This window comes from Thermobia domestica, chromosome 10 (genome assembly GCF_964235325.1).
Source record: "Thermobia domestica chromosome 10, izTheDome1.hap1.1, whole genome shotgun sequence".
Lineage (NCBI taxonomy): Eukaryota > Metazoa > Arthropoda > Insecta > Zygentoma > Lepismatidae > Thermobia > Thermobia domestica.
This window is the reverse complement of record NC_137463.1, coordinates 270,954,213-270,973,913: the sequence shown is the minus strand read 5'-3', so window position 1 is coordinate 270,973,913 and position 19,701 is coordinate 270,954,213. Positions and strand designations below refer to the sequence as shown.

Sequence of the window (19,701 nt, the reverse complement as noted above, 5' to 3'; positions counted from 1 at the left end):
AATTTCCTTATTTTGTATATGAAAATAAATCCCAGAGTTTGGAGCTCTTAAATGTAGCCCTAAGTATCAGTATTACATCCCACCACCCCAGCAGAAGTTCGCCCTGGTTCCGCCCCTGATGGTAAGCATATATGGATATATGACGCACTGTATTGTTTGTGTCTCAACTAATATCGATCGTTTTTGATTATTTTTACAAAGTAACCCAGTATCAATTTACCATATTTACAGAGTGCCGAAGTAATAAGGAGAAGTAATAGAGTAGTAGAGAATACTTCATAAAGGAGAAGTAATAGAAAATGGTAGGAGACTTTCTGTTAATTTTCAATAAAGAATTAATATAGTGGATTTCAGCTCCGTAAGTTGAACGGCTTGTAAGGTACTCAATTATTTTTCGCAAAAATTCGGATTCCCACTATACTTTAGGGTATTATTATAATGAAAGCAATATGATAGCATCCTAGTTTGAATCAAGGCCTAACTATATACCGAAGTTCATTTCATTTGACTTCAATTTGGCCGTAAGGATTAGGCACACTAGTTACTCCTTTTCTTATATATTAATTTATATATCGCAGTGATTCAAAAATGTATTTTTCCTCTAAAAACTCATAGTTTCGAAGTAGTATATGTCCTAATTCTACTATTACAATTACAAATATCAATATCCAAGAATACCTCAAGCTCTTTTTTCATGTGGAGATACTCATCTCAGGTAAGTAAACAGAAAGAAGTGAAAAAGGGAAATGAAAGCGTTGAAAGTAAAACGTAGACAAATTCTCCCGTGTTCAGAAGCATAATTTTAAATCACGCTCAACCCTAGTCATAGGAGGTGGTTAGTTGCAGTTATCAGTTTCTCGCCACGTAGGGTATATAAATACAGCAGAAATAAAATAACTGTTACTGTCGGTCTTCGTAGTTGTGCGTATTGGCGCAATGCGCTAGTAATTATACTTTCTTTTGGCGTGGGTTCAAACCCGGGCCAAGAATTTTTCTATTTTTATAAATAAAACAATACTCAAATTGTGATTTACTTACGTTATGCGTGCAGTTTAACTATACGATTCTACTGTATAAGTAGTAGAAGAAGAAGTTGTAGTAGTAGTAGCAAGAACGGATTAGAAGCCCCGCAGGGTTCATTTTGTTCCACCTTGGTTCATATAAATTTTACCTCAGCTGCTTCTTCGATTTTCTTCAACCCCAACAAGGTGACAATTTTCTTCTGTTATAACTATAATACACAATTCATACACCAGAAGGTTTGTACCAGGCCCTCAACCAGCCACAGAGATTTATAGGGTCCATGAATATGTTAAGAGGAAAACAAGTGATTAAAAATTATCTTACACATATCTAAATTGTGTTTCCTGTGTTGAGGTCTGCAGGTGCCACGAAACGTTTAGGGGCCCACGTCCCCTCTCCCCCCTCTGATTGCGGGCCTGGTTTGGAGAATCAAAACTGCAACGAACCAGAAACGTGTTTTTAGTTTCTATGGTTAGAGTCGAGTGTTAAAAGAAACATATTGTTCAGACGATGCTGTCTACAATATAGTGAGCAGAGTGGGTTGGTGCGTGGTGGGCCGCAATGGGTCATGGTGAGTGATGGGTCGCAGTGGGTCACATGCTGTTGGCCCACGACAACTGAACCGCCGACTCACTGACTTACAACAACTCTAGCACTTTTCAGAATATCCGTACATATTTTGGAAAAGTTCCGAACGATGCGTAATGGTTTTAATTTAGATTAATGTATTATGAGCCTGCTGTTTCACTTTTGAATGGAATTACGTTTCGCCATGATTTTTTCTACATATTTTGTTTTGAAAAAACGTTAATGAGCAATATAAAATACAACTGTTTTTCGATTTGGATTGGTTGAAAATGTAGTCGTTACATTTAATGTCCGACGGTTATGCCTATTACGTTAAGGAAGACTATGATTGATGCAAGTGAATTATGATGAACGAATTGGTGAGATGAAATCGTGCGAGTGGCCGGAGAAAACCCACGAACTCGATGTTGTCCGTCTCAAGCTTACTTGGCTTGGGAACGAACTAGTCACTCCATCAGATAATTTAGTAGGCGGTTTCTCAGTTTCGATTCCCGGTGGGAAAGTCTTTGAAATATTACATTTCTTCGATGTATCCCTGTTCGTGTCCCTGCCATTCAGGTTAACTGGAAATACCTGTAAAACGAGAATAACCGAATATAAAGAGATACATTACGGAGCTACTTTCGGTCCTTTTTTTAAAATTTAAACTTGAATTCTCTTGACTACAGTATTTTATCATGACCGAAATCAGTGTTTCATCGTTAATAAAATATTGGAATCGTAAACGTTTGCAATTTGCTACATAGGTTAGTGTTTCTTGACTGTTACTTAAAAAGAGCGGTCTTAGGATAATGGCTTGAGCATTCGCTTCGTGAGTTACGGGTCCGCGGTTCGATTCTGTCCGAGAATATTTAGAAAAAATTATAATTTAAATGTCGATATTTCTGATGTATAATGAAATGAATAATAGTCAATTTCTCTCGTTCTTAAAAGTTAGAGTTCAAACGACTTCTTTCATAGGGAAAACTAACAACATGACGTCACAGTCTACAATTTCGATTCCTACTGTTTGAAAACTTCACGTGTTTCGTAAACAATTCATGGATACAAACGGCTAATCAATCAGGGCTAGTATGAGTCATGAATTTGAGTGAAACGTCATTCTCGAATTGTTATTGTGTTCTACTCTTATTAGAAATAATAATAATATTTTCGTTTGCCATTTTCAACACGTTCCATATATTCGTTCAACATAAATTGGTAAATGGGAACTATTCTTTTTTATATTTGTTTGTATATTATGTTAAAATATCAATATAAAGCATACATAATCTAATGTCTTATACCTAAAGAATGGGTGTTACATCGAAAGGGTATCGTGATACACAAATCCTACTTAGTTTCTGTTAAGGCTTCCAAAGGTTCGATTTTCATACTATCCAGTAGCTGACACCTTCTTTTCATCTTATTTCTTCCCACAATATTTCTTATAAGACAATTCATCCTGATAGAGGGTCCAAAAACATTATTTTCATTTCCTTATCTTCCGTATGCTTATTTGCACTGGAATAGTACTTAATATTTAGGTCTGAATTATTCAGTAATAATAGTAATAATATAGACGACAAATTCGGTATGAGAACACATTGTATTAAAATCTGTAAAATCGCCGTATCGTTAGGTAGAAACCCTCTGCATACGTCCCTACAACTATCTAAATATTAAAACGAAAGTTTCGAGGCAAATTTCGTGTAGAAGGCAGGGATCCTGAACTCAGAAGAGCCGTAAGAAAATTTGTTTTTAAGTAATTGTTATGCCGGCTAAGCTACAGAAGACGTCGATGATGAGAATGAAAGAAATATTGGAATAAAGAAAGTGGGAGGAAGCGGAACCCGGGGAAAACCTATACACGCGTTGTTTGTTCAGCACAATATCCACTACCCGGGAGTTGGGTAGAACAGGATAAACCATAAAATTGACAACACTTCAGTAATAATAATAATAATAATAATAATAATAATAATAATAATGGTACTAAAGGTTTTAAAGTTGCAAACCTTACTTAAATGTAGGGATTTCGGGGAAGGGGTTTCATACATTCATGAGATACCTCTCCAGCTACTATAATTTAAACGAAAGCTTTCCAGTAAAGTTTCATATAGAAAACATTCCACTGTACGTTATAAGGAAAATAACTATAAAAAACTAAATATCTTTGAAGAGTAAGTGATTTAATGTACTAACTTTTAGAGTTTACACATGTAATTATAAAAGGTTTGCTACAAAAATATATACACAGACCATAATTCAGTGAGCTCTGAAATACAAAGTAACAAAATAACGTATAAGATTGAGTCAAGAGAGCAATTGTTAGTTAAAAAGTGCCATACATTATTTCGAGAATCGAGATAAAACGATAAATGTTTACGATTCTTGTTGTCTCGTCTCGATTCTCATCTCCAAAGCGTGACGATAATTTGAGTTAGCCTTCTCCCGTCTAGAATGTAAAATGTTAAGTCTCATCCCGATATTGTTTGGTTTGTTTTAGAATCGAGTTGAGAAATTCCTCTTGTCATGATCAACATTAAACCAAACCGAAATGCTTTTTCTCCTTCATGTCACGTTTCTGTTTGTAATGGTATGACCTGAGCGATAATAAGTTTCTAATTTTTAATCTTCTACGAGATAATTCTTATTATTAGTATTATTATTCCTGTAGATTTGATAGTTCAAGTATTGTAACATCCGAGTATTTAAATTTCTGAAGATAATAAAACGTGTGTCATCCCCGCCATCAAAATTCCTGAAGTAAAATATAATGCTCGACGTGGATTCGATCCAGGAACATCAAGGTTACAGGTCAAGCGCCTTGACCACTGAACCACGATCACTATGCGGTAAATAATTCGTCTTTAGTCGATTACGTTATGTTTCTGTGCCTCCGCTTGGGAAGGTATATGTTACTTTTCTTCGTTTCAAAAAGTCTTTCGTGTTTCTTTTATAATGATATAAGTGAGTAATCTTCGGCAGAGTTTATATTAAAAACTTGAGTTGTTTTTAAACCTTTGGTTCGCATTGTTTCTTCTCCACACGAAACTACAGATATGACAGATTTAATTCTCATACTCTGCACATGTTTGCAAGCAGTCGCCATTACCTGGCCAAAGACTTTATGTCCGCCACTATACAAATGATTGTTCAATTTGACATAGTAAAACAAATTACATCCTCTTATTTGAGAATAGATATATATGGAAACTTCTCAATCTTACTCCGTTTCACATTTCTAACATATTTCATTTAATAGAACAAAAATAAACTTATTTTTATCATGAAATATAGCGAATGATTTCATTTCTTTGTTGGTACTTAATTATTATCTCCGTTCACATTTCCTTGTTTGTTGAAATTGTTGCAGGCGTGATAGCGTATTTGCTTTTCACGGAGAAGGAAATAAGTTTATCACATTAAAAGAAGCTATTTCTTATTCAGATGAGGAATCTTATACTTCGAACCAGTTTGGCAAAGGATTTAATCGATCACGTTTGTCAAGACATACGCTAACACAGGCAAGTGGAAAGCGTCATACGTATCGAAAAAGTGATAAACGGTTTAGTCAAAGTTCAACTTTTTGGAGCGGTAAGTCTGTACAAACAGGTGAGAAAGCCCACACCTCCGGAGTGTGTGGAAAGGAATTTGGTGTGTGTTCATGTTCGGCTAAGCACATGTTAATCCACGCAGGAGAAAAAATTTACTCATGCCACGAGTGTGGTAAAGCATTTAACCAACGTTCAAATTTGGCTAGACACATGTTAATTCACACAGGAGAAAAAGTTCATAAATGCGAAGAGTGTGGTAAGGCATTTAATCAACGTTCGAATTTGGCTATACACATGTTAATTCACACAAGAGAAAAACATTACTCGTGCGAAGAGTTTGGTGAAGCATTTAATCAACGTTCAAAGTTGGCTGCACACGTGTTAATTCACACAGGAGAAAAATATAAATGTGAAGAGTGTGGTAAGGTATTTAATCACCGTTCAACTTTAGCTAGACACATGTTAATTCACACAGGAGAAAGACATTACAAATGCGAAGAGTGTGGTAAGGCATTTATTCAACGTTCAACTTTGGCTACACACGTGTTAATTCACACAGGAGAAAAGTATCATAAATGCGAAGAGTGTGGTAGGGTATTTAATCGACGTTCAACTTTGGCTTCACACGTGTTAATTCACACAGGAGAAAAACATTACTCATGCCAAGAGTGTGGTAAAGCATTTAACCAACGTTCAAATTTGGCTAGACACATGTTAATTCACACAGGAGAAAAAGATCATAAATGCGAAGAGTGTGGTAAGGTATTTAATCGACGTTCAACTTTGGCTTCACACGTGTTAATTCACACAGGAGAAATACATTACTCATGCCAAGAGTGTGGTAAAGCATTTAACCAACGTTCAAATTTAGCTAGACACAAGTTAATCCACACAGCAGAAACAAATTACAAATGCGAAGAGTGTGGTAGGGTATTTAATCGACGTTCAACTTTGGCTTCACACGTGTTAATTCACACAAGAGAAAAACATTACTCGTGCCAAGAGTGTGGTGAAGCATTTAATCAACGTTCAAAGTTGGCTGCACACGTGTTAATTCACACAGGAGAAAAATATAAATGCGAAGAGTGTGGTAAGACATTTAATCAACGTTCATATTTGGCTAAACATATGTTAATCCACACAGGAGAAACACATTACAAATGCGAAGAGTGTGGTAAGGCATTTAATCAACGTTCAAGTTTAGCTAGACACATGTTAATCCACACAGCAGAAACAAATTACAAATGCGAAGAGTGTGGTAGGGTATTTAATCGACGTTCAACTTTGGCTTCACACGTGTTAATTCACACAGGAGAAAAATATTACTCATGCCAAGAGTGTGGTAAAGCATTTAACCAACGTTCAAATTTGGCTAGACACATGTTAATTCACACACGAGAAAAATATCAAATGTGAAACACGAGAAAAATATCAAATCTGAAGAGTGTGGTAAAAAATTTAATCAATGTTCAACTTTGGCTATACACATGTTAATTCACACAGGAGAAAAATATAAATGCGAAGAGTGTGGTTAGGTATTTAATCACCGCTCGAGTTTAGCTAAACACATGCTAATCCACACAGGAGAAACACATTACAAATGCGAAGAGTGTGGTGGGGTATTTAATCGACGTTCAAGTTTGGCTACATACGTGTTAATTCACACGGTAGAAAAATATCAAATGCGAAGAGTGTGGTGTGGCATTTAATCAACGCTCATATTTGGCTAAACATATGTTAATTCACACAGCAGAAAAAATCATAAATGCGAAGAGTGTGGTAAGGCATTTAATCAACGTTCAAATTTGGCTATACACGTAAATTCACACAGGAGAAAAACTTTACTCATGCCAAGAGTGTGGTAAAGCATTTAATCAACGTTCAAATTTGGCTACACACGTGTTAATTCACACAGGAGAAAAACATTAGTCATGCCAAGAGTGTAGTAAAACATTTAATCAACGTTCAAATTTGGCTACATACATGTTAATTCACACACGAGAAAAATATGAAATGTGAAGAGTGTGGTAAATAATTTAATCAATGTTCACCTTTGGCTATACACATGTTAATTCATACAGGACAAATATCACAAATGCGAAGAGTGTGGTTGGGCATTTAATCGACGTTCAACTTTGGCTACACACATGTTAATTCACACAGGAGAAAAATATCATAAATGCGAAGAGTGTGGTATGGCATTTAGTCACCGTTCAAGTTTAGCTACACGCATCATAATCCCCACAGCAGAAGAACATCACAAATGCGAAGAGTGTGGTTGAGCATTTATTCTCCGTTCAAGTTTAGCTACGCACATCTTAATCCACGCAGATGAAAAACGTCACTAACGCAAAGAGTGTGGTAAGGCATTTAATCGACGTTCAACTTTGGCTACACATATGTTAATTCACACAGGGGAAAAAGATCATAAATGCGAAATGTGGTAAGGCATTTAAGCGAGGTTAAACTTTGGCTAGACACATGTAAATCCACACAAGAGAAAAAGCACTACACTTCCCAAGATTGTGGTGAGGCATTTAATGAACGTCCAAGTTTGGTTCACACATGTTAATCCACACAGGAGAAAATTATTACGCATGCAAAAAAATGTGGTAATGCATTCAATTGACATTAAATTTTGGCTACACATATCTTAATCCACACAGGAGAAAAACACCACAAATGCGAAGATTGTGGTAAGGGATTTAATCAAAGTTCAAATTTGGCTACACACATGCTAATCCACATAAGAGAAAACCGTTATGCGTGGCAAGTGTGTGGAAAGAGATTTAGTCTATAACGCACATGTTAACCCACACAGGAGATAAACCTTAAACATCCGAAGAGTGTGCTAAGGAATTTGATCAACGTTAAAGTTTAGCTAACCACATGTTAATTAACATAGGAGAAAGACATCATAAATGCGAAGAGTGTATTAAGTCATTTAAACAACGATAAAATTTGGCTACACATACGTTAATCTACACGAGAAAAGTGTTATTCATGACAAGAGTGTGGTCAGGGATTTAATCGACGATCAAGTTTGGCTAGACACGTTAATCCACACAGGAGAAAAACATTACACTTGTCAAGATTGTGGAGAAGCATTTAATCAACGTACAAGTTTGGTTACACACAGGTTAGTCCATACAGGAGAAAAGCATTACACATGCCAAAAGTGTGAGAATCATTTAGTCTACGCTCAAATTTGGCTACACACATTTACTCCACAGTGAAGAAAACGTTACACATGCCAAGTCTCGTAAAGGATTTAGTCTATGTTCCTACGTCACAACACACATGTTACCCATAAAGAAGCAAAGCTACAAACATGCCAAGAATGTGGTAACACATATAACATGTTTATTGCCAAGGTGATTTAAAGGTACTGGTCCCTGGAGGCCATAAATTTCTTCTTACGTTTGCTCAATTATCGATAATAATGTTACATTTTTGTCGCGATATTTTGCTTCTCCCGCAAAATTATTAATGGTATCCGAGTACTATATGTCAAGCTCATGGTTTCACAGTAATTTGTGACAATGAGCATCATATATGATGCTCAAGAACCTAAATAAGTTAGTAGTTTGAGATATCGAGCATGATCATCACATATGGTGCTCATGGCCCCAGATAAAAATAAGGTGAGCACTACATATGATGCTGATGGCAGTGAACCTGTTAATTAAGATTCAAGTTTGGCTACTCACATGTTAATCCACATCAAAGTAAAACATTACACATGCCAAGAGTGCGGTTGGGCATTTAATCAACGTCCAAATTTGGCTATACACATGTTAATCCACACAGGAGAAAAGTACTACACATGGCAAGAGTGTGGTGGGGCATTTAATTGATGTTTAATTTTGGCGACGGACATGTTAATCCAAACAGAAGCAAAATCTCACACGTGCAAAAGATTTGGAAAAGGGTATAGTTTACGCTGTGAAAAAAACATGGGAAGATCATAGCATGGCATTTGCTCAAAGTCCACACATGGCAAATCACATGCTAATCCAGATAGGACAGAAATCTCAAACGTGCGGAGAGTGTAGAGAGATATTTATTGGCAGTTCACATTTGGCTAATCACATGTTAAAGCACAGAGGTGAATAACCAGGTACATGTGGAGAGTGTCCAAAAGGATTTAGTTTGTATTCCGCTTTAGCAAGGCATCTTACTAGACAGCATGTGGAGAGGGATTTGACGCACTCACAAGTTAAGTTTTGAGAGAAATATTAAGTGCATGATATATATATACTGCAATAGAGGTCTGCAATAGTATTAACTACTAAACGGATCAGACGGCGTTAAGCCCTTCAAATGACGTACCTGCCCTTGGTACCGGAATGTAGGTTTAGACGAAAAGTTGGTGAAGTCCGTATTTGGATGCAATGTTAGGGCAAATTCGTTCCGCATCTACTCTGCGAGCGGCGCTTTTGCTTTGCCGCCACAGGTATTGCTGCACAGTGAAAAGACGACTGACGCCCAGAAAGGTTTGAGTGGCGATTCCGAGCGACGATTTTGGCTCGCTCTGACGGCAGATCGCCTGTCCACCCTCCACTACCAAATTTGGAATGACTGAACCTGAAATAATGTCTTTAACAATTTTCTCGCAGAAGATTGATATGTTTGAGACTAGCCAAGTATTGCTTTAGGATGACATAATTTCGTAATCCAGATTTACAAATGGAGACGGGCTGTTTTCGAAGAAAAGGAAAACAGGTTTCCTTGAAACATTATCAAAAATGAGCGAAAGTGGAAAAGAAAAAGGATGATGTCCAACGCAGCAAGGTCTAGCTTATATTGTTCTGGCCAGAGGCTCTCATGCCGGAGAGAAAATAAGAGTAACTCATCCTCTGGAGGAGTGAAAGATAAATGAGATAAAGTGGACGAGCAAACAGATTGAACAGGGAAGTACGTTGATTATGCATTTGAGAATTTGTTACAACAGTATTCATGGAAATTTTCTCTTCTTTCTTCATCTTCTGCACCTGATACATCATTGTACGTCACAAGAGGTACGATAGAAATTTTAGACCTAGATCGGATAAGAGACCAAGGTTTTTTAGTGTTGTGTCTGGTGTCTGATTTTTTTTGAAATATAGTCTAGGTGTTTACTACATCTGAATAGATTTTTATACGAAGTACTATGTCAGAAATTCCTTTCAAGATATGTATTCATTTGGAAATGAACGCCACAGTTCCCAAGCCTTGTTTTCGGAATGTGTGATGACTCTGCTCGCCGTTTCATGTTGAAAATTTCATTGTATTTGCTTTTTTGAACTGTACAAAATCTTTATTGTTGCATTAAAAACATCGGCGAAAGAACCCAGTGCCTCCTCTACTGTTCCGTCTAGTAAAAGTGTCCACTGTAACACCTGTAATACTTTAGAAATTTCACCTAAAGGAGCCTTCCTCCATTCAGGTACAAGCTTTTTTTAAGTTGGATTGCTGGCTCGTGGGGTTGGGAGTAACATAAGGAACGGGGTACTCATGGAGACAACCAACGTTTTATATGAGATGTCACATTCTGTCGGAAAAATAGAGATGACATAATCTAAGCTGTTACTTTTATGCGCGTTATGAATATTGTACTATCCCTAGTCCTTGAATAGAATAGTCGACAAAGGGGTGTCATTTGTGTCTAATGTTATCCATGTTTACTGTCGATCCATATCTAAGGCCAAGTTATAGTCACCAAAGTGAGCAAATTTTGTCACCTTTTGACGGCATCTGGAAGTGATTCGTGGCATGTTTCAAGTAAATTTTGATGACTGTTTCTATGTGGTCTGCAGAAACACCCGACGAAGTTTGGGTTTCTTGGACAGACTTACCTCGATTCAAATAATTTCACACTTACGTACGAGATCATTCTGTGCTCTGCTGCCCCATATATTTTAATACATATTTCGCCCCTATTGTCTTGCGGTCGTTTCTCTATATAGAGAATTGGAAGAGAAACGGCATTCCACTGTTCCTTACCGTTTCCTTTAGCCATTTTTCACTCACCACTAAAGACCCATATTCCAGCAACAAACTAATGTTAATAGCACAGTCCGTAAAATTGTTTTTAATGCTTTGTATATTTTGGTAGTATACTTTAAACATGGTTTTCTGTTCACTGCACTTTGACCAGCATTCTTCTGTACATCACCATATTAAACACAGAGTATGGAGTACCTGATTTGGCACACTTCTCCAACGTGAGATCACGTTGTCCAAGTCACTCTCACTCTTTTCTTACCATCTGTGTTGAACATTCTAAACTATATTAATGGAGTGTCCTGTTACAACAAAAAATAACGGTATTTCACTGCATTTCCAGCTGGAGATATCGTGCGATACATTGTCAAACGCAGACTCTAGGCGTAACCTTACTACTGCGTTCACAATGGAAATGATTAAGCATAGATATAGCACAAATATTCTTCCCGAAATAGGAGCATGAACTTCCACATTTCTACGGTTTAATGCCATTTTTTTTAACTTTATGCATAGACGATCCTAAGTACATACAAAGTTTTGTTACGGCCAAACTTAACATACAGATTTACGGTGTGGATAGCCGCATCATCCACAATCTATCAAAAGCTTTTGATCCTCTAACGATAAGTTTTCCACATAGCTTTCCGTGTCCGAATACCTAGTCCCACACTGGAGCTATACCAACGCATAACTTTCCCCACATTACAGTTCTATATCGAAAAACTAAATTTTACTATACCAACAAACACTTCCAAACTCAGCACCCTTTGTCCATGCAGTATCTAGTACCTCACTTTACACCCCACACCAAGTCAGTATCAGCATACCGCTTGTCCCTAATGTTTACGCTCTATCAATACACTTTACCGTTGCAAGATTCATCGTTCTTAATCCTACAGTCGTAACGTGAAAGAAAATCTCATGAGTGGTAACATTTTGCCTCCTGGACCCAAAAACATTTATGCCTGATGATGTGAACTAAGATTTAAAACTTTATTTACAATACTAAATACAAACAACACCAGACAGTGAATACACTTTAAGCGAAATTGTAAATTCCTTTTTATTGAAGCAATATCTTTCTTGTTACAATTAAGTTCGATACGTATGTAATTATTCTATTGCTTAAATACAGGCACTCAGAAGTAAACCAGTATTTCTCTTAATAGCTGTGTTTTACACATAGGGAAATTCACGTTTCAATTCTGCAGCGGTCTCCACACATCATTGATCCGTGACTTAGGCAAATCCAGTTACAGCACTTTTGGCAAATGTATCTGCTCTTACTGTGTTTACACATGAAACACCGTCCTCGCTTTCCTCATTGAAGAGGTACAGGAGCATCTTTTTCTGGAATCAATCCAGAAAGCCTTGCCGCCGATTTTCGAAGCTCTGTGGGATTTCGTTTATTCAGTGCTCTGTTTGAATCCAACTTTTCCCAGTTGCTTGAAGTATTTTCGATGTTGGAATCTATTCGTTGTGTTCACTGAATGTATAACATTCCCATTGATCGCCTCTACATTTAAGAAGTGATAAAATAACGCCATTGGCCATCGTCTAGTGTTTCTGCCATCATCATATTCAGTAAGCATCTGGTCTACTGTGTCCACCCCACCTTTAGTATCACTGTAAATGTGATGATCTCTCGCTTCCTCTTATCCCCGGTACTCTCATCTAATTTGTTGTGATTGTGCATACTTGAGATCAGCACTACATACCGATTTTTCTTGGATGCGTAGGTGACAATGGTGCAGTTCTCCTGAAAACCAAATACACTACTGCATTCTTTCATCCTTTTGGAATTCACAAACGCGAGGGGCAATTCTTTCTTGTTTTTACGAATTGTCCCTATAATTGTTAACTTATTGTTCCATTCCGTTCATTTAACTAATTTGCAGCTTGTAAACCAATTATCTAAGGTCACGTTGCGAGATGAACCATTAATCGGTTGACACAATCTCTTCACTACTTCCTCAGGTAAGTTATGTATCGGCAACGGACCTTCTGGTTGTGTCCCCACATACACTTCCATATTTGCTGTGTAGTATAATGTTTTCTCAACAAGACTAAAAATTTTAATTCCATATTTTGCAGGTTTTTGGGACATATACATACGGAATCCATATCTTCCCCGGAAACCGACAAGTGACTCATCCATCGTTGCTAACATACCAATTAAAAACTTGTTGCAGTTGTTTACATATAATTAAAAAAAGTCACGAATTGTGGCTAATCTGTCTAAGGATTTTCTTTCCGTACGTGTATCAACGTAATCAAATCGCAAAAAATGGGAAAGAAAACGGAATTTCTTTAAGGACATTATAGCCAAAATTATATCCACTCCAGTTCCATCTTGCTCCCAGCATTCCTCAACATTCAGACGTGCCGTCCAGCATGCATTTTCGCCGATCCCAAGAGGTTCGTCCAATACACCTGAAGTAGCACTCTTATTGGCTACGTTCCGATGACGTCACCAAATTGCAAGTTCAACCTGCTACTATGCTTGTTGCTTTCGTTTCTCTGTTTTCTGCGTGTGCGCGTTTAAAAAAAGAGAGAAAAGATTATCAATATTTTTACTTGTGAAATACATTGCATTATAATTCTTGATTTATGTTCACTTTTTACGCGATACAATTATATTATCCTTAAATAAGTCTTCGTTCTTAAAAAGTTTCAGGAAACGCACTACACATGAATGTTATTGCTGTCTACAATAAATTTTAATATTTTTATTAGATCACATATTAGCTGATGGTGCTCACAATACAATAAATGCATTGGTTTTTGCAGAAACTGTGCTCTTTGCAATGGAACACCTTTTGATTTCAAATTTACATACAGAACTTGGGTTCCACTCGTTGATGCAAAATTAAAAACGTCTTGGCCTAATTAATAACATCAGCTTAACGTAAAATCCTAACTACGTAAGTTCTTGCCGGGAATTAAACTCAGGCATGCGCGGAGCTATGGGGGCATTACCCTCAAACTTTTTGATAAAAATGAGTTATTCCGCACTAGCGTAGGAAATATTCCGCAGGTCCGAGACCGACCTAAATGCTGCTTCTCAGCAGACAATTCCTAACTCCGCCCATGACCTCAGGTCTCCCATGCCGAAGACGTCTATGCTAATCATATAGCTACGAGGGAACTAAAGATGAAGATATGGTTATTATTGTATTATCGTATTCAAGATTTGAGATTTTAATCCTGAATGTGAAATCATAAATGAGTCAGACAAAAAAGGGCCAATGAGCAGGAGGGAGGTTAACAAGAAAATACAGTGTTTGATAAGGAGGCGCAAGGTAAACACGGTTGGGAACCATTGCTTTAAACATTATCGTTTAAACTTTATAACCTCCCACTTGTGCTTCTTGCTTCGCCCGTTCCATCTCAATTCAGGTAGGCTAGGTGACTATTTCTGATTTTTTTAAAAAAATATATTTGGTAACCCTGTTGGAGATATGAAACCTGCAAAGAGGATTTCCCCAGAAAAAATTTTGTCTTCGAGTTATGGCTAATGAAATTCGGACGAAAATCACTATTTTTAATTAGAAAGTGGGTGAGCTAAATCTTGAAAGACACGTACCGTAAATGCGCGCGTAATTTTCGCCCTCGCATAATGTTCGCATCCCAATTTTGAAGAGCATTTTCTGTATATTTTATTTTCCTCGCGTAATTAGCGCACGCGGAAACTTTTTGTGAAACAGCATTTTTCCAGGAATTGTACGGTAGCTAATGAACAATTGGCAACGCAGCAAAGCCATTGTTGCATTCCATTGAACCCTGTCAACAAAACAAAACAAGTACTTCCGTACTCACCCCCTCCACTTTTCCACCCCTCGTCTGCTGTGCGAAGGAGCTTGTTTCGCGCGTCTTATCTTTTCCTCATCCCATTTCCAGTTACAAGCTCATGCTAAGCGTAGTGTTTATCAGAGAGTGTGTGTTTGTGTATGGAGAAAAAAATGTCGAAAGTGCAGAAGTACAACAGCTACACTGCGGCCTTTAAACTTCGCGTTTTTAATTTCGCCGAAGAGAAAGGGAACCGAGCAGCTGAGAGGGATTTTGGTATTTTTGAATCTCACGTGAGGTATTGGAGGAAACAAAAAGCGTCATTAACCACCGCAAAAAGTTCTTGCTGTGCTTTTCGCGGTCCAAAAGACGGAAAATATCCAGAAGGGGAAGATGAGCTTTACCGTTATGTGCAGGAATTGCATAATGATGGCAATGCAGTCAGCCACGAAATGCTCCAGTGTCGCGCAAGGGAAATCGCACGTTCAAAAGGAATTCCGCACCGTGACTTCAAAGCGAGTAGAAGATGGGTTGCACGCTTCATGAGAAGAAAGAACTTGTCCCTGAGAAGACGTACAACTTTATGCCAGAAACTGCCACGTGATTATACGCACAAAGTTGTGGAATTTCACAAGTACGTAATACGACTACGTCAACGGAATGGATATCTGTTGTCAAATTGGCAATGCAGATCAGACACCCGTATACTTCGACATGCCGAGTAATACGACAATAGAAGAGAAAGGAGCATCAAGTGTACCGATAATAACATCAGGTGCAGAAAAACAGCGGTGCACTTTGATGTTAGCTATTACTGCTGACGGAAGTAAATTACCGCCATATGTGATTTTTCGAAGGAAAACTTTACCTAAAGGGTTAAAGTTCCCTGCTGGTATACATATGTTGGCACAGGAGAAAGGGTGGATGACAAGCGAACTCATGTTGGATTGGGTCGAAAAAGTCTGGAAACGTCGATCAGGTGCACTGCTTCGCCCAAAGACCCTTCTCGTGCTGGATAGTTTCCGGGGCCATCTTATTGACACATTAAAGTCCCACCTTGAAGAAGCGAAAAACAAACATGGCTGTGATTCCTGTTGGATTGACATCAATGTTGCAGCCCCTAGATGTTTCAGTCAACAAACCTTTCAAGGGTTATGTACGCCAGCTGTATTCGAGATGGATGGCCGAAAACACAGACGAGTACACACCAGGTGGGAAGATTAAACGGCTAGCATTGATTGTGATGTGTGAGTGGATCCTGAGTGCTTGGAGATCAATTTCACCCGAAATTATTGAGAAGAGTTTCAAGAAGACAGGGATATCCAATGCTCTTGATGCTTCCAAAGATGATGCATGCTTTGAAGATCGACTCGCAGATGATGATAATGTAACAACGGAGGATGAGGCCAATAGCAGTGACGATGACAGTGATTTGTAAGGTAAGAAACCACACGACTTCTTATTCAATATTTTAATGTTATTTTTCTATAAATTTAGAATCAGTTGTTTGTTGTCAATTCTTGCTACAAAGAAAATGTGTACCGGTATTTTCGTGTTATTTTGACTGAGGAAAAAAATTAGATGATGTTCACTGATGTGGCTAATTTTTTCCCCCCGCATAATTTACGCATCCTTGTTTCAAAACAACTTTTTTCGTCTAAAAAAGTGCGAAAATTACGCCAGTAAATACGGTAATTCAGTAACTACTTGTGATAATTGGATGATTCTTTTTTATTTAGAAGTGCTCAGATAACATTTGTTGTTCTGATATAAAAAAAACTCGAAGTACAGTCCAACAAGAGAATTTTTTTTAAACACCATAAAACTTAGTAAAAAAGTAAAATGCAAGAATTTTGACATTTATTTTCCGTATGAAGGGTTAAAAAAAGAACAGTATTATTGTCACACAATATAATTCTCCTTCTGGGATCCCTATAGATAATTTTGTTTCCCATCTAGAAGTGCATATGGGTGAGAAAACGTGGGTGAAAGCATGATGAAACGTCACTTTCGCCTGAAATTAGGACGGCTTTTTTTCCAAAAGGGCATTCTTAAAAAGTCTGAAAATCTGCCTGAACGATCTTTCATTGTTCCCTATGTGAATCATGCAAACAGAAATTGAGATATTTGTGTATTAAATTTTTCGCAAATTTTTAAAATATTGTGTTGCACAGAGGTCGGGTATACAACCACGGTTGGCGTGGTAGTTCTTTTTTTATAATTTTCAACGTTTGAAGAAGTAAATCGAAACGTGCAATGATGCAATATTCTTATATAAATGTACACTAGAATATATATATGGAATTTAACATGTTACAAAAAGTGTTCGATTTAAACAATTTTGTGGTATGTATAAATAACATGAAAAATTAATCAATAGCATAGTTAATTATTACATACTGGCTTCTCTCTCTGTAAGTCATGTTGAAGCAAAGAGGTCTGGTACCAGCATCACTTCTTGGGAAAGGAATTTGTGATAGCATGCTGAGGCACTAGTAGGAGACGTCGGAGTGAGTTTTAGAAGAATATCTTTCAAATTAACGTTACACTCATCGTTTTCAGCTGGCCATTTAAAGGAAGTTGCAGGTTCATGAGGAATCATAAAAGACACTGTAATATCGCAAAATTCCTGTGAAACTACTTGACCCACCCACCACTGCTTATCATAGACGGAAACAACAAAATCTCCAATTTGAAGGTCATTCAGAGTATAATATATTCTTTTGGAACTGTCAGCTACTTGTATTTTTTCAAGTACATGTTTCGTGCCTCTTGCCATGAATGCGCCTGTATTGTCGACCTGCCAAAAATGACTAGACTGAATACCAATCACAGTTTTAACATTGGCCCACTCTTGTGATTTTTGATTTCTGAAGTCTTGAATAGTACGTGCACTTAAGAATAAGAGCCTTGTGCCTTTGATAAGTTCCAAAACGGTGTTGACAAACGATTCTGCATCCCTTATAGCTCTTACCGGGTCATTTCGAAGATTAAACGTTGTTGCGTAATGTTTGCAGAGCCCACCTATACCGCCACATGCACTTTTTCCGTGTCCCGTTGCCGAGAAGATCCATCTTCTCTTGATTGAATCGTCTTGGAAATGTTTTTCAAGCTCATACAGCTGGAGCCTGTTTTTAAAATGAGAAGCCGCTCAATCTGAAATATAAATTATGAGCAATTCATTGTATGAGTCGGTGATTTCATTAACATCTTGATGTATCAGTTTGATTGCACGAAGTGCATGAGCACTATCATGTTGCAAGTCATTGCTCACTACCGCATAACTTTTTGTGTTGCCATTGAAGTACACTACACACGTAAATATAGATATCTGTGAATTGTGCCAATGATAACTTTGGATTTCATCTTGCAAAACAACAGACAAGTTCTGGGCAAAATCGAAATGCAATACCAAGGATGTTTCAAGAAGTGTAGACCTTTTTATTTCCGCTATGCTTTCTCGCTGGATTTTTCCAAGATAGCTATGAGTTATTCCTTTTGAAATCCAGTACTTTACATGCTTTAAAAATCTATTTAGGTTTCCAGTTTCTTTCACAAGATCTCCGCTATCCTATAGTGCATACGTGATTCCATCAGTATCTTGTATCTCTAAACTTTGTTCCGAAATTGCATTTAGTCCTGGGCAGTTCTCACATTCCTGCAACCAACACTTTTCGGTGGGATCGCCACAGAGACAAAAAAAAAAGTACAGATCTGTATCTACTATATTTCGTTCAGTAAGATTGCTCAGGGATGTACATATGAGATTTATATTGGTAAAATAAATACATGTACATGTTTGTTTCAACGGCTGACATTTAACCCACTTGGGACGTAAAGAATAAAATTTAGAAATAAATATCTTTATATTGGGATTACCTTCATTCATCAATCTGAAGGCTTCTTTAATGGAGCGGGTCATAAAACGTTTAACTCTTTTTACTTTTTCACCGTTTTCGTATACAGAAACAACATCTTTTTGATTCGAACTTTGTCTAGAACAGCCTTTACTATCACCTACGTAATATGACAATGCAGTCTCGAGGTAAGAGGTCGGTAAAGGGTGTCCTTGGTACTGTCACAATTATCGCTATCACACCTTACTACAACCATAATTCGCAATAAAGCAAAAGAAGAAAATCTTTGGTTGGATTATTTAAAGTGCGAGTGACTTCAGCCGAAGCAGTCACCTCTCAGCTGCACCTGTAAACCCCCACAAAAATAAACTTTTCTACCTCTTCCATTTAACATAACCGCTTCATTCAAACACTGATTGAATTATTCAGGTAAAAATAAAATTTAATTTTCAATTCAAGACTTTTAATAATTATTGTGACTTCTATATACAAAAATTCCAATCAAAACTTTTCGTTGAAAATCAACTAAATATATCTCTTGAATTTAATAATTTAAGGAAATGATCACAGATAAAAAAATGGAAAATGGTCGTAACTCTGGATTGAAGCAAGCTTAATATAATCAAATCTTTAATTACAATAGCTTCTTGAAAAACAATACAGACTGCTCTAGAAGGAATAAAGTATAATTTTTTGTGAGTAATTTTAATTCTTCCGTAATCTATAATTCTAATCACCCGGAAAATAAGATTGATTATTTGACTAATCGGTTTTAGTTTATTTTAATTTATTTTTTACTTATTTAAACCAGACAGCAATCTATTACATTTAATTTTACGAATACTATTAACGCAATTGGGTAATGAGTGAGATGAAATTCTACCAAAACTTACTCTACCACTACTCTACTCAACCGT

At 37.1% G+C, this 19,701-nt stretch overlaps 1 protein-coding gene across 3 annotated transcripts in view; it reads left to right on the top strand.

The window, feature by feature from the left end:
- Positions 1-19,701, top strand: part of LOC145663236 (uncharacterized) — a 355,902-nt gene that overhangs the window by 27,104 nt on the left and 309,097 nt on the right. Inside the window, exon 3 of one of the 3 annotated variants that reach the window (XM_081729609.1) lies at positions 4,970-10,498. The exons of the other annotated variants lie outside the window; for them this stretch is intronic. Coding sequence (XP_081585735.1) covers positions 4,970-6,566 — 1,597 coding nt within the window. The 3' untranslated portion in view covers positions 6,567-10,498. Of the gene's footprint in view, positions 1-4,969; positions 10,499-19,701 lie in introns of those variants that run through there. 3 annotated transcript variants of the gene reach the window in all.